Source organism: Vespula vulgaris, chromosome 3 (genome assembly GCF_905475345.1).
Source record: "Vespula vulgaris chromosome 3, iyVesVulg1.1, whole genome shotgun sequence".
In the NCBI taxonomy this organism is placed as follows: Eukaryota; Metazoa; Arthropoda; class Insecta; order Hymenoptera; family Vespidae; genus Vespula; species Vespula vulgaris.
The window spans coordinates 3365001-3381282 of NC_066588.1; the positions used below are offsets into that span (position 1 = coordinate 3365001).

At 27.8% G+C, this 16282-nt stretch overlaps 1 protein-coding gene across 18 annotated transcripts in view; it reads right to left on the reverse strand.

Moving 5' to 3' along the window:
* The window catches only part of LOC127062425 (myb-like protein X), a 101340-nt gene that overhangs the window by 24700 nt on the left and 60358 nt on the right, over positions 1-16282 (reverse strand). For 8 of the 18 annotated variants that reach the window (XM_050990633.1, XM_050990626.1, XM_050990628.1 and 5 more), the window contains 12 exons: positions 15244-15333; positions 14758-14841; positions 13887-13985; positions 10907-10987; positions 9562-9657; positions 8865-9099; positions 7876-7947; positions 5471-5639; positions 2856-2965; positions 2054-2229; positions 1105-1318; positions 797-918 (listed from right to left, as the gene is read on the reverse strand). In XM_050990633.1, the coding sequence (XP_050846590.1) occupies positions 797-918; positions 1105-1318; positions 2054-2229; positions 2856-2965; positions 5471-5639; positions 7876-7947; positions 8865-9099; positions 9562-9657; positions 10907-10987; positions 13887-13985; positions 14758-14841; positions 15244-15333 (1548 nt within the window). The remainder of the gene's footprint in view (positions 1-796; positions 919-1104; positions 1319-2053; positions 2230-2855; positions 2966-5470; positions 5640-7875; positions 7948-8864; positions 9100-9561; positions 9658-10906; positions 10988-13886; positions 13986-14757; positions 14842-15243; positions 15334-16282) is intronic. The other 10 variants (XM_050990639.1, XM_050990638.1, XM_050990636.1 and 7 more) reach the window with 6 other exon arrangements.

Here is a 16282-nt window from a genome sequence, read left to right on the forward strand (position 1 = left end):
TCAATGAATTTTATATTGATTAAATTTATATGTTATTTATAGTGTTAATGAATGTATATTCTTATTTTATGATATTATATCTTATTGTAATATTAGGATATTGAAGTGTATTATAATTTTCTGTATAGTTTCTATTTTTATTTCTTATTGTTTTATTTTAATGCAATTTACTATAATGTGTATTTTGTCTATATTCTATGTATGATTTATTTAATCTATACTCAATCTATACTTTGTATATAAATTACATATGTATATGTACTTTGTCATAGATCATACTGTATCTATGATCTATATAAATGTTATCTATATTGTATGTACAATCTAGATATAAATAATATCTTACATAAAGTATAGATAGACAATATATGTTGATTATACATATATATAGTGTACATATTGCATTTATATCCTATCTACAAACTACATAAACTTTATCTATACTATATATATATATATATATATATATATATATATATATATATAAAATCCAGGTATATATACAAATCCACTTAATCTCCTCTTATTCCATGTAATCAACATTATAGTAAATTACATTACAATATAGTATTAGTCACACAAAATTAATCGATATCCCAAAATTCGATTTGTCCAGAAATTTTGACTTCGGTCCACCCTTTCGAAATTATCATTCGACTTATCGAAGCAATTAACATCGTTTCTCCGATGATGAATATTCCTTGAATGAATTGAACAGAACAATACAAAAACAAAACAAAAAAATAAATAAAAAATAAAAAAGAAAATAATTAAAAAAAAAAGGAAAAAAACTTACGTCACGCGCACGCCTCGGCGCGTCAGCTGGTGTTTTTGGATTTACCGGAGTGACAGGACGTCCGGTCTTTGCTGCTGAAGCGTCAAGTTCTAGGAAAAGCGATCGGGATTTTCTGCTTATACCTAAAATATTCAAAAAAAAAAAAAAAAAAAAAAAAAAAGAACGTAATGAAAAAGATAAAATAGAAAATTGCATTATAAATAATACATATCGTAGATTTATGTACAATACAGTGACCATTCGTTTTCGAGTAAGTAATTATCGAAAAAAAATATATATATATATGAAAGAATAAAAAAAAAAATTACCAGCAGCGATGACCTCTTCGTCGGCCTTCTCCGGTTTTGGTTTGCTGTCGGTTTCATCGTCCGACGCGGCGATAGGTTCTCCTCTTTCGAATCTCTCTTTGATAGAACGAGCGTGGGTCGAATGTTGGATTTCTTCCGCGGCGTTTATCTTCGTTACCCGTTCGCTTCCGGCAACCGCTTGCTGGTACATTTCCTTCATTTTACCTTGTTTGCCCTGAAACAATTACATTCAATGGTTAACGTATCCCTTTAACGTGCACTTATTATCTTTTCTTTTCTCATTTTGCTTTCTTTTTTTTTGTTTTTGTTCTTTTGCTTCTTGCGATCTCAAAACGTCAGATGTTATCATTGATCCTTTTTATCAGACGTTCGTTTTAACATAATTCTTTATCCAATTATAATCTAAACGTAGATACGTTAATTACGTACGATTTACTCTGAAATTTTTACGAATTGATCTCGTCGTAAGTATTTTTAAAGATGGAAGACAAAAAAGAGATCTTTTCTTTTCTTTTCTTTTCTTTTTTTCACGAAGCAGTATTCTTTTTTTCTATATGATTTTATAGAAAAGTGTAGAAGAAAAGACGAAAAGAAAGAAAATGTGCGATTTTTTTTTTCTGATAAAAGAAAACTCATTCAAATATAATTAAAATTAATTCTAATAAAAATGCCTTCGCACGATCTTTCTCTTTCTCTCTTCTTCTTTTTTTTTTTTGATTCTTTTTGAACTGTGAAAAATATTTTGTTTTACAGAGACAAAAAATATATGCAGTCTTGAAAAATATTTTTTAATGAAGCAAATTTAATTTATTTTTTCATGTAATATCTCCTACGTTATTGCTGACGTTCATAAATAAAAAGAAAAATTAATAATAATAATAATAATAATAATAATAATAATAATAATAATAATAATAGTAATAAATAAATATTTTATTAATATAATCACCATAAAAAGTCTCGAACGTATTCCAGCAATCTCCTCCTTCCTGGCTTCCCGTTGAACTTCGCGTCTTCCTTGTTGACTGGTACTCTCCCATCGATTCTTTATATCATCCATTTTGGAGAAACTTATCGGACGTTCGCGAGTCGTACGTTTCGCTTTCACGATTTCGGTTTCCACCTCTGAAATAAAAAGGAAAAAGAAAAAAAAAAAAAGGAAGATATAAATTTCTCTCTTATATCACAAAAAAGATATATACATTTCTCTTTCTATTCGAAATTTTATGGGTTTGATAGATTAAATTTAGTTTGTTATAAAATATACGTAAAATTTTGTTATTTTCTATAATCAAATAAATCATTTCAATTTTTTTTATACAATACAGTAGAAATATATATATATATACATATATATATATATATATATATGTATATATGTATATATACATACATATATATATATAAATTATTATATGTATATAAATAATATAAAATTTTTTTCATTTTATTATATAATAAATAATAAAATATATATAATAAAAAGATACACATATACATATATATATATATATATATATATATATATATATATATATATGTTTCTATTAAAATTTAACAAAATATAATAAAAAATACAGCACGTAGTTGAATACAACCACCATATTGTTTTGATATTAATCAATTCGTACACAAAAACAGAGTTACTATATTCAAGAAACATATTTTTAATGTAGAACAATTTCTTTATATAAACATTGTAGATCAAAATTAAAAAAGGAAAAATAGAGATAAAAAAATGATATAAACACCTTCAATGTCTTCGGCCGCTTCTTCCTCTTCGCTCTCGCTGGATTCTTCGTACGGTATTCCATTAAGAGATTCGTCCGCGACCCCGATGTCCATGCCTTTTGCTTGGAACCTGAACAAAGAAACGTGCAAACTGGTTACAAAGACTTTGCTCGGTGGCATGTTTCGTAGCGGGCGTCGCGTCGCACGGCACCGCACCGCACTGAACCGAACCGAATCGCACCGCACCGTACCGCAGTGTATCGCACCGCACCGTACAGTACTGGCAAGTCATTAACTCGAAGTGACCGCTGCTTTCGCAGCATTTCTCTCCCTCGATCGACCTCAACAAAATTGCTGATCTTACCTATATATATTATATATATATATATAATGATAAAAATACTATATATATATGTGTGTGTATTATATATGTATTATATTTGTATATTGTATTATGTATGTAATCTATGTATGTATGTAATCTATGTATGTATATAATCTATGTATGTATGTATGTATGTATGTATGTATATGTAATACGATCTTGTTATTTTCATTTTATCGATCATTAATAATTACAAAACATATTAAACATACATCGATTTTACCTTCGTGCGTTCATTTGTCCTCATTTTTTTAATTTTCTTCTTACTTATTTTATTTATTTATTTTTTTATTACGTATCAAAATGGAATTTAATTTTTAAATGACGTAAATAATTAACGACATGAGATTTTCGTTTTGTTTATACTTATATTATGTGATCGTAATACGTCTGAGTATCTTTGATCGGCTTCAACAAAATTTGCTGATTCTAGTATCGTCATTCTTTTTTGTTTTTTTTTTTTAATTTTTTTTCAACGGCATATAATTAACACACAAAATTGATTCGATGTACACAATGGTGATTAATTTATAAATTATCACTATTTGACGCAACTAATGATGACTCTATTTAAAATGTTATGTACAAGAATCATTACATTAGATATCATCTTTGTGATAGTTATTAACATCGTATATAATTAAACATTATTTATAATTAATAATTAAATCGAGTATTAATAAAATTAAATAATAATATATATATATATATATATATATCGAATAAATTTGACATACATACACATATACATGTAATCAATGTACAAAATACAATACATACACGTATACAACAGATAAACATTTACACGTTTTATATCATTTATAATTAATAATAAATATCATATATAATTAATAATTATTGCAAAAAGAAGAATAATGGCGTCATAAAGTTAATGATTTTCTCTTTCAATGTCCTTCGTATATAAATATTACATTGAAATTTCTACACCGAACGAATTTCGTTTCTCAGCAATTAACGTTCACACGATCGTGAACGGATGTTTTCTTTCTTTCTCTCTCTCTCTCTCTCTCTTTCTTTCTCTTATTCGATCGTAACGAAGTCAATTCGTCCAGTTACATGAAAGAAGGTGAACGGAAGGTCGTAATAACGCGACGAGCAATGAGTTGCTTGTAAACGATCGGTTTGCCGTTCGTAGAAATCGTCATTACCAAGAAAATGTCGGATCAATAAAATTACAGACTCCTATGTGTGTCCTTTAAAAGCATTGCCGTATCTGTGTCACGGCTCGATAAGATTGTTTATATATATGTATATATACACACACGCGTATATATAATACGTAATACACGTATATATATATATATATATATATATATATATATAAACATTTGTCGTTATTTAATAAAAACAATCATTTTGAAACAATAGAAAATTTTGTTAAATTTGATAAATTTTTTGAATCGATAATTTGTTTTATCTGTAATGACGTACGATCAATGCGATTATTTATTAAGTATAAGTTTGAATTATGATGTTACGTGCTTATTCGTTTAATTTTATTCGTTCGGAAGAAATATGTTATAAAACTTGGTTCGTACTATTTTGTTATTATAATTAAAGGAAATTTTATTAGAGATTATTGATAGAAAATTTCGATAATGAATCGTTGAAATTAATTGTTACTTTCTTTTTTTTTCTTTTTTACGATAAGTATAATTGTATATAGCAAGTTTCAATTGTCATCTCTTATTAACTTATTTGAATCTTTTATTTTTTTTTCTTTTTCTAAAAATTTCTCTCTCGTACCATTTTTCTTTTTTTTTTTGACATTATTATTTTATTTACAATTTGCATTTTAACTGGCAATAAAATTTTGTCATAGTTATTAACGAAAAACATTCTAATAAGAAACGTAAAAAATTTTGAAGAGTAATAACATATTATACATATTATAAATATTATATATATATATATATATGATATTTATTTTATTTAATAACAAAGAATAGATATTAATTGAATATTTTAAGAAAACACTTCAAGATATAGAAACGAATCGATTTAAATCGAATTACAGAAGAAATGTTCCTCGTAACTAATACAAGTAAAGTACATATGTAACGTATATAAAGGTGTGGCAAAAGCTATTATGGAAACACATAAGAAAAAAAAGAATTAGATAGATAGATAGATAGATAGTTGATAGATAGATAATGAGAAAGAGAGAAAGAAAGAGAGAGAGAGAGAGAGAGACAGAGATCTTCCGAAACAGGACATCGATTTACTTACTTGGCAAGTTTGCTGAGAATACTCGGTGATCTCTTCACGGCTATCTGAGAGGGCGACCTTTCGATCTCATTCGTCGTGTTTTCCGTACCAGCTTTTTCGAAGACTTGGAAACGTGACTTTACATTCAAACTTGACAACTCTTCCAATCCAAGGTCTGGTTTATCTGACGCTGAAAATTTACCGGACATATTATTATTATTATTATTATTATTATTTATGTTGTTAGATGGTCTTTTATTATTTTATAATTTTTTTTTTTTAATACTTCCCTCTTTCTTACGTTCGAGAATTTTAACATTGAGACGGGCAATTTTTTTTTTAATACAATTCCAATTAATCAATCCAAAGTATTTACAATTTATTTCGTATGGGTTCTTTTTTTTTTTTTTTTTAGATAAGATAATTTGATTCGAAATATAATTTTGAATGAACCTATATATTTTGGCGAATAATTTTTTTAAAGAATTTTGTCTTTTTTTTTTTTTTTTAAAGAATATAAATTATATTTTTGTCATTTTCCTTATTAATGTTTAATTAATATCTATAAATGGAACTAAACAAATAAATAAAAAAAGAAACAAGAAAAAGAAAAAGGAATGCGTTTGTTTGCCCATCTCTGCGTTTGTCATTTCCTGTGATACATACACAACAACACTCTGATTATTATTCGAAAGCATCGAGAAAAAACCTTGATTAAACCACTCGTGATTCTCCGCCCACCGTTTAAACGGCTAACTTGCAATTACATTTAACGGTTAGTGGGTGAAATTTTTTCCTTTATCCATCAGCACATATTATTTTCTTTTCTTTCATTTATTTTCTTTTGTTTTACGCAGCGTGTACTTACGTACGCAAGCAAAATGCAAAATTCATTTTTCGGGGGAAGCCGATACGACATTTTCGTAACGACGAAATATATATGTTAAATAATAATAATTATAATGAATTTCTATTTATATATATTCATTATATATACGTAAATAAAAAAAAAAATAAAACTATTGGACACCTGTTATAATTTTGAACATATAGATGTTAATGTTAATTGTGTTAATAGTTTTATTATGTTATTATTTTTAATATATAGAAATTTTTTTTTCGATACAATTATAATTCGATTCAATAATTTCATTTATTTATTAATTGCATATACGATTTTTGTATATACAATTATTTGTCAAATAATATTATGAATTTGTTATATATTAAACATGTGCAAAGAAACGTATAAGCTTCTCCCTTATTATTTTGGTTAAATGTGAAAACAATAAGCGGCTCGTTAAAAACAAAACGTTATCGTCGTGTTCGAACACCCTCTCTCTCTTTTTTTATTTTTCTTTTTATTTCTTTCTGTTTTTTCTTTTTTTTTAATCAAATACTTATGAAATATTCGCATGAATCGACGATATATTTTTGTTTCGCTTGTGCAATCATTTATTCGTTACGGGATAAGTGATAAAAAAAGATCGACTACCACCATCAAAAATGATTCTTAAATTATTTTAATGAAATTAGTATATACGTACACACACTACGGTGAGATTAGAAAAAGTATATTACACTATCTACGCCAATGTACGATGGCTCGATAAATATATTCTTTATTTATTTTCTATTCGAAAATCAAAAGGACAGTAATTGAAATTAGAAAAAGTAGCAACGATGGACAAGTGCTTGAAATATTTTTCTTTCGTTATATTTAAACAAGACAAAATAAAAAAATATTACTCGATCGGTAAAACAGTTTTCCCAATCCCGAAAAATTGAAAAATTGATACAGCAAGTAATAATAATAAATAAAATAGAATTCAAAGGAAACATAATGATAAAATAAATACGAACAAACAAAAAAAAATGGAAAAATAAAACTCGGTCGGTAAAATAGGTTTTTGCTTTCAAAAAAGAAAACGCGATTGTCACGGCAGATAATAACAATAATAATAATAAAAATGAAAAAAAAAATAGAAAAGAATAAGAATTAATAATGATTGAACGAAGACGTAATAATAAAATAAATACAAGTAAAAATAAAAAAAAGAAAGAAAGAAAAGGAAAAAATAGAAGAGAAAAACTCGGTCGATAAAATAGATTTTTTTACGAGCCATCGTACCGTACGTATTATTAAACTCATCGCGTTTAATTCAGAAGCGTCGCGTGTATAAAAGATATAAAAACAAAAATAAATAAATAAATAAATAAATAAAACAAAATAAAGAAAATAAAGAAGAGAGAAATTAAAAACGCTTAGGAAAAAGAAAAAAAAAATAAAAAAAAAAGAAACAAAAAAGAAAAGGGTGGGATAAAAAAAAAGAAAAAGGAAAATCCAAAATCGTGTTAGAACGGACGAGTTAGAAACGGTTTTGCACATTTTTTGCTCACACTGTGTTCCACACACCGGACTTTACCTCTGACCACATCGGGCGGCAACTCTTTCGGCTCGTTCTCCCGTATGATCAGCTCCGGCTTTCGAGGTCGCACTATGGAGTTCACAAGACATCTCTTTGTCGCATTAGCGATCTTTCTCTCTCTTTATCTCTCTCTCTCTCTCTCTCTCTTTCTCTTATTCCTTTTATCTATTCTCATACTCTCACTCTTGAACTCTCTCGTTCTCACTCTCACTTTTATTTCTCTATCTCTCCCTCCCTCTCTCACTTTCTCTTTCTCTTTCTGACTCTATCTCTGTCTTTTTAAATCATTGTATTTACACGTACGTAATTACGTTAATCCAAAAGTGCCTCTTTGCCCATTTTTACCCGACCATTCTCCTTTCTCACTCTTCTTTATTTTTAAACATAAAGAAAAGAGAAAAAGGAGAAAAAGTGGACGTCGTCACGAAATATAAAAGAAATTACGTTTGCGGAAAGAAGAGAAAGATTGTAAAATAAGAATAATGTATATTAGATCTGATGATAGAAGAAAAAGAGAGACATAGACAGAGATATATAGATAGATAGATAGATAGGTAGATAGATAGATAGATAGATAGATAGATAGATAGATAGATAGATAGATAGATTGATAGATAAATAGAGAGAAATAAATATAGAAAAAGAGAGTATTTGTTTCTATAAAATTTCTAACGATTGAAACCAAAGTTCTTGAAATTGTACAAAGAAAGGAAAAAGAAAAAAGAAAAAAAAAAAGAAAACAAAATATCAAAAGACAACATAAAGAAAGACCAAAAATAAGGGACACATCTAATAATCACAATAATCCTAATAATCATAATAATAATAAAAAGAGAGAGATAGAGAGAAAGAAATTAGAAGATAGCCTGATCTAATACTAACGAAAAACGTTATTTCAAAAGATGAAAATATCTTGATCGATCGATCGATTGATGGATCGATCGATCGGTTTATCGACCGTTTGGTCGACTGACTGACTGACTTACCAGATTGGTCGGACTCTTCGACCGGTTTTGGTTGGAAGAGTTCCTTGAAGTGGGGCTTACAGTAAAGCGTACTCTCGTGGCTCTCATAATTGTCGACGTTAAGCTGCTTGCTGCACTGTACGCACCGGAAGCAATTCTTATGCCAGACCAAACCCTCGGCTTTTGTCTGTTCCATTTGGAACACGACCTTGCCGCAACTCCGGCAATTTTGGTTTGCTTCGCCATTTTGGCCCACCTAAACATTTCAATCCGAACCGACAATTACGCGAGACGCCTTTTATTTCACTTTCACACTCAACGTATGTATTTTTATGCATACACTAGATACATATATATATATATATACATATATATATATATATATGTATATGGGTACGCATACAATATTACATATACAAATGTGTGTATATACGATGACATTTGATTTTTTTTTTTTTTTTTTTTTTTTTTAAATTGGATTAGTATCAATTACTCGATTTTAAAATTAGAATTATAGATTGTTGTTCATTAATTCGATTTTACTTTATATTATCCGATTATCTTGTTGGAAATTGTCTAGAAATATTTTTGCCTTTTTTCTTTTCTTCGCGATAATATTCGTGACAGGATATTTGATAAAATTTTCGAAGTAATATTTTAATTATGGTTGAAAAATTTGTAATCCCTTTTGGATTGTTTGTAATTAAATCAAACTCACGGAGTTCAATTGTTGTTGAACTTTCCCTGCATCGACCGAGCGCACATGGAGAACCGTCTTTTTGCTCAGTGCGTCGAACTTGTTGAAACTCGATTTCTGTAAATACGACGGAGAAATTGATAGAATAAATAGAAAAAGATCGTTATATTATAAAATTTGTATGAATATTTAAAAAAAAAAAAAAAAGAAAAAATGCCAATTGCAATTAAAATCATAAAATCGTACTTTCGTTCGTGAAAGTTCGTCTTGTTGTTTTTCATTAAACAAACTGTCTTACGATTTCGTGTATGAAAAAAAAAAGGATAAAGAAAATAAATTAATAAAAATAAAAAAAAAAAATTAAAATCAACGTTCATAAAGATTTCTGTGAAAACAATTTACATGGACAATTATTCGATAAATACAACATACGATATGCATACACAATATAAAGGACAACATTTACTAATTTGAATGAATAATTTAATATATATATATATATATATATAAAATTACGTTTGACGAGCACGTGCATTTTTTCGAATTAGTCCAATAAAATATTGCACTGATCTATATTAACGATTGTTTCTCTACGAATCATTCGAAAATACTACAATTATAAAACGACACAATACGATACGATAAATATATATTATGTACTTAACATTAAAATATTATTAGATATATTATACACATACATATAATTTATTCGCTAAAGATTTACTCTTACGATGAAAAGAAGATATATACATATACATACATACATACATACATATATATATATATATATATATATATATATATATATATATATATATGTATGTATGTATGTATGTATGATGAGATACATGTAATATCTGAAATATATAATATTATATTATATATATTATTTATCATACCATCTATAATACATATATATGAAATACATACATATATATGATATAACGATGTATGATATCATATGATATATAAAAATGATCTTTTCATTTTTTCTTAGGTAGATGACAATGACGATGAAAAAGCCTTCTTCTATTTATCTTTCGAAACTAGCATAAAAAAGCGAGATAAGAGAAAGCTGTTAGGTTAAAAAGGAAAAAAAAAAGGAAAGAAAAAAATAGAAAACGGACGAAAAGAAAAACGAAAAGAAGAAAAAAGTAAAACTGAAAGTAAAAAAAAATAAAATAAAATAAAACGAATAAAAAGAAAGAAAATAAGGGAGAGAATGAAGCGGAGAGTGGTACAAAAAGAAAAAAACATGGAAAAAAATATGAAAAAAAAAGAAAAAAATAGAAAGGAAAGAAAATTTAAGAAACAAAACAAAACAAAACAAAACACTTTGCAAATCATCATATCACAGGCTTCTTACCTCAAACCTCGGCCTCCCAAGAATTCGATCCTTCTCTTTACCCTCGCTTGTTAGGTTTGCCAAACTACAGTAGGAAGCCCTCTGCGTTTGCGGAGGTCGATTTCGTAATATTTTTTCGGTTAGGGTTTCATGCACCAGATAGGCCATAGAGAGGGAGTCATCGTACAAAAAGAATGAAACAACACACGGTCTGCTGGTTAGTGCGTGGTCAATTTTTTAAACAAGCATTTACCTTGATACACTCCGGTCTCTTCTTCTCTGAAGGTGCAGGCGATCGATTGGATTTTTAGTAAATTTTTTTTTTGTTTTTATTTTTCTTTCTTTTGCTACTTGGGGAGCAGCAATATGTTTCTTTTTTTTTTTTCTACAAGGATCACTCCAACATTCCGAAAAATAAAAGAAATGAAAGAAAAAAAAAAGAAGACGGAAGGAGATACGTATTTTTCGAACGGGGAAAAAAAAAGAAAAAATTACTATGATTGATATTGTTAAGAAAAAAAAAGAATAATAATGTTTGCATATATTTCCTTTTTTTTTTTTAATGAAGATTATTTCGAAGTTCCAAAAAAAGAAAATAGAAATTGGAAAATTAAAAATGTCGGAAGAAAAAAAATAGCTTCGAACATACATACATATATACATACATACATACATGTATATATATGTATGTGTGTGCGTGTGTTTGTTTGTTCCATTGAATTTTTTATAAAAGACGAGAACGTAAGAGTGTAACGAGTTTTTCCCCATGGCTAATATTTCCGAACGAAATGAATTTTTTTTTCTTTTCTTTTCTTTTCTTTTCTTTTCTTTTCTGAGACAAGAGCAATGAGATTACACACGAGTCCCATGGGCTTGTCCCATGGCAATAAAGTTACGACATAAAGTTACGGTTAGAGTCTACGGGTAAAAAGATACGATCGAGAGAGACAGAGAGAGAGAGAGAGAAAGAGAGAAAGAGAGAGAAAGAGAGAAAGAGCACTGCACCGACAGAGAGAGAAGAAGTACTAAAAGACGAAGAAAACGCAAAAGAGGAAAGAAGAAAGAGAACGACGAGGGGTCGAAGAGGACGAAGATAGAAAATTGTATCCAAAAACATTTCTGCAAAAGCTATATTCTTCTTTAAGAATTCTTTGATGTCTACCTATAAGTGGTAGCTATCTGTTTCTTGAATTGTGAATTAAAAATTTTTTTTTATTCTTTGGAGATTTCTCTTTTCGGCACGTTACTGTTTTGATCTATTCTCTGGTATAGTATTAAAAGTATTTCTGTTCTAATCGACAACGATTGAAATTTATTTCTAATAATATTGGAAAATAAATAAATAAATATAGATATATATATATATACATATTTCTGTTCTAATCGATAACGATTGAAATTTATTTCTAATAATATAGGAAAATAAATAAATAAATTGATATATATATATATGCACATATATTAATTAATTTATTTATTTATTTTCAAATATTATTAGAGATAAATTATATTAACTAATAAATTAATTATATATATTTGTCTTTTTTAAATATATATATATATATATATATGTTTAAGAAAGACAGAAAGAGATAGAGATATAAATTTTTCATAAGAAAAAAGAAGAAAGAAAGAGCATGAGAGAGAGAGAGAGAGAGAGAGAGAGAGAGAGAGAGAGAGAGAGAGAGAGAGAGAGAGAGAGAGAGAGAGAGAGGAGTTAACGAGTTAAACGAAAATTTATGGTATATTGGTATTATGAAAGAATGATCGATCTTCCGAAGATATAAATCGCGAGAGATCGGTTCGGAATGATGTCACAGACCGGGACGAAATCCTTAACCGGTCGGTAACCGATAAACGGAGCGTGTGCAAGCGCAAAAGGTAAAAACTCGTAATCGGCGTAAGTAAGTAAGTAAGTAAGTAAGTAAGTAAGTAAGTAAGTACGCAAGGCGATTCCTCGAGCGTGCTACACACGCTGACATAAAGTAGGGCAGAAGTAAGTAGTAGGTTATTATCAAGTCGGCCCTTCCTTAAATGGAGAGACAGCATTCGTGCCATGGCAATGAGAAAGAGAGAGAGAGAGATAGAGAGAGAGAGAAAGACAAAGAGAGACAGAGAGAGAAAGAGAGAAGTATGTGCGCATAAGTGCATACGCATATAGAGATATACGGAACGTATAATTTTCTTGGTGTTTTATTTCTAACGAGAGACCAGGATCGAAGTGTGCGTTTATTTAAAAATCTTCAAACTTATTTTGTTTGTAATTAATTATTTTACGTACGATGATATTCCTGAAATATATTTATTTTGCTTTCTTTATTATTTTTTTTTTTTCTTTTATGGATTATAGAAGGATGCCAATGTGAAAGATATGTAATTTGAATTTTCGTAAGAGAAAGAGTTTTTATGTACTATAATATAATATTTTTTGGTTGGCAAAAACAAAAAGGAAGATGAATAAATTTTTATCTGAAATATATATATATATATATATATATATTTAATGAGAATTTTTTAATGGGAAGGTAAAATTCTTTCTAACAAGTGAGAAAAAGAGAGAGAGAGAGAGAGAGAGAGAGAGAGAAAATAAAGAAAGAAAATATTTGCTAAAAAAAAAGGGATCTAAAATAAATAAATATGTAATTTTTTGTCTAAATAATTAAAATTCGTAGAATCTATCCAATAAAAGAAAGAAAGGTAAACGAGTGAACGAACTTTTCCAAATAAATACGTGCTAAAATAAAAAAAAATTTGGCCGATTGACAATTTATCTTTTATATCTAATATTTTTTATATTCAATCTTTTATATTTTTTATCCTACAACTAACAGTTATCTTAAATTAATTGGAAAGAGAATAGATCGTAAGAAAAAATCTCGCTCGAGTATAAATCGAAAGTTATTCTCGATTACTTATATCGTCCTCGTCCTCGTCCTCGTCCTCGTCCTCGTCCTCGTCGTTTCTCTTTTCGGAGCTTCGAAGCTTTGACTAAAGTACTTACGAGGGCCTTGACCGACACCCCGGCGAAGACGGGTGCGTCTTTGTAGAACTTGGAGAAACCCTGCTCGCATACTCTCAGATCACCCATTGACTTTGCTTTCTACGATGGTCGAAAGCCATCAACGAGAATTTTGATTAATCGGGCAAAATCGGGGATCCTAAATCGAGAGATTATACCGAAATCTTTCTCAAATTTAAATATATACGTAGACGCATAAAGCAAAGGAACAAAAAAAGAAAGAAATCAAATAACAACGTCAACAAAAATGTCAAAAAAAAAGAAAAAAGAAAATAATAATAATATCGGTTTAATCTCTTAATTGTTAATCGATTACGAATATATTCGAGTTAAAAGTTAGGAATTAAGAAAAAAAAAAAAAAGGAGAAAAAGAATGAACTATGAAATATATCATCAAAAACTCTATGAGATTAATATAATGTTAGAAAATATATCATTCGGCATTATTAAAATTAAATGTTACGAAGCATTGACAAATTAGTCTTATGATTCATGCAAAGATAAAGGGACGAGTGCATCGAAAAAAAATCTGATATTATATATATAAGAACAAAAATAATAATTCAATAATAATTAAGAAAAATAATAGTAGTGGTAGTAGTACTAATAATAATAATAATAAATAATAAATAATAAATAATAATAATAATAATAATAATAATAATAATAATAATAATAATAATGATAATGATAATGATAATGATAATGATGATGATGATGATAATGATGATCATAATGATAATAATAAAAATAATGCTCTTATATTTTGTACCTCGTCTAAGATGAAAATTTCATAAGCGTTTAATAAATGTCTAAATTTGTTTAGAATTTAGAATAATCATCGAATACAAACCTCCTCGATTTCCACGGAATTTGTTCTTCCAAAAGTAGCCTGATCAGCCTCGCTCATGTTCGAGATGTCGCCAAAGCTACGACACTGTTATCGATAATAAAACAGATCTGACACACAACTATATATATGTATGTGTGTGTGTGTGTATGTATGTATGTGTATATATATATATATATATATATATATATATAATGTATATGCATATACATATACACACACGCAGGATATATAACAAAAATCTAATTTTTTGTTTCGTTTTATAGGAAATAAAATTTTATCCTATTTAAATCGAATCCGTTTGATAAGAAATAAAATTTGATCCATTTATTTCGTTTGTACGAAACGAATTTGTTACGATATCCCGAATTATTAACTTATCGTTAGTTCAATAAATCGTTAATTATTTTATAAAGAAGTTAAGTTCGTGTTTCTTTTCTTTTTATTTGATTTTATTTTTTTTATTTCTTTTTTTTTTTCGGTACGTACCAACTGTTTAATAGAGACACCGGTCGCGATTCGTTCCTTGTTAGATCTTTCCTGCTCGTTACGATTCGCCTCGGACACGTAATTCTGTGTCTACATGCACAAAACCACAAAATGTACGCAACAGATGTGTATAGTAAATCCACCGTTAGACACGCCGTAGTCTCAAGTTTATTACGTCTAAACTTTTTAATATCCCCATAACATCATGGAAAATTTTATTCGAGACACATGCAAAGGAGAAACAAAAGAAAACAAAACAAAAAAGAAGAAAATAGAATCAAAAACAAACTCACGAACGAATGCACACGCTACATAAAAAAGTAAACAACTGGACGAAAGAAAAAGGACGAAAAATCTACGACAAATAATTTCTAATTCCTTTTCTTTTTGTTTTGTTTTTAATATTAATCCTTTCTTCTGTATTTTCTTTTTCGATAATCGAGCTCGTAGAGACAAAAGTAGCATGAAGCTTTTTATATATATATATATTTTCTTTTTTTTTTTTATAACTTCGAAGTTACAGAAATATATTAGATAATTAAATTTGAATTAAGATATATGGACTTTCTTAGAAACAAATTTAATTGTTACCTTATATACAAAGTTTTTCATATTTCTCAATATTCTTTTTTGTTTCAATATTCAATTCTTTAATTGTTTTAATATTATAGTATACTATAACATTTACACAATATATCATAATTAATATAACAAATATAAAAGCTTTACCATTTTGTGAACAAGCTCGATTCCCATTTGTTAGTGAATAATAAATAAGAAGTTAAAAATTGGATGCATACGAAGCGCATTAATGTCAATCAAAAATAGCAAATAGTTTGAAAAAATTAATATATATATATAATATCACAATACATATATATATATACACACCCATATATAATATATAATTAATCATACATATACGTATACGTATATATATATATATAATTAATTATATATATAAAAAATATATATATATTATATCATATACATATATATACCTATTGACCCCAATCGATACGTTTCCCAATACATCTAT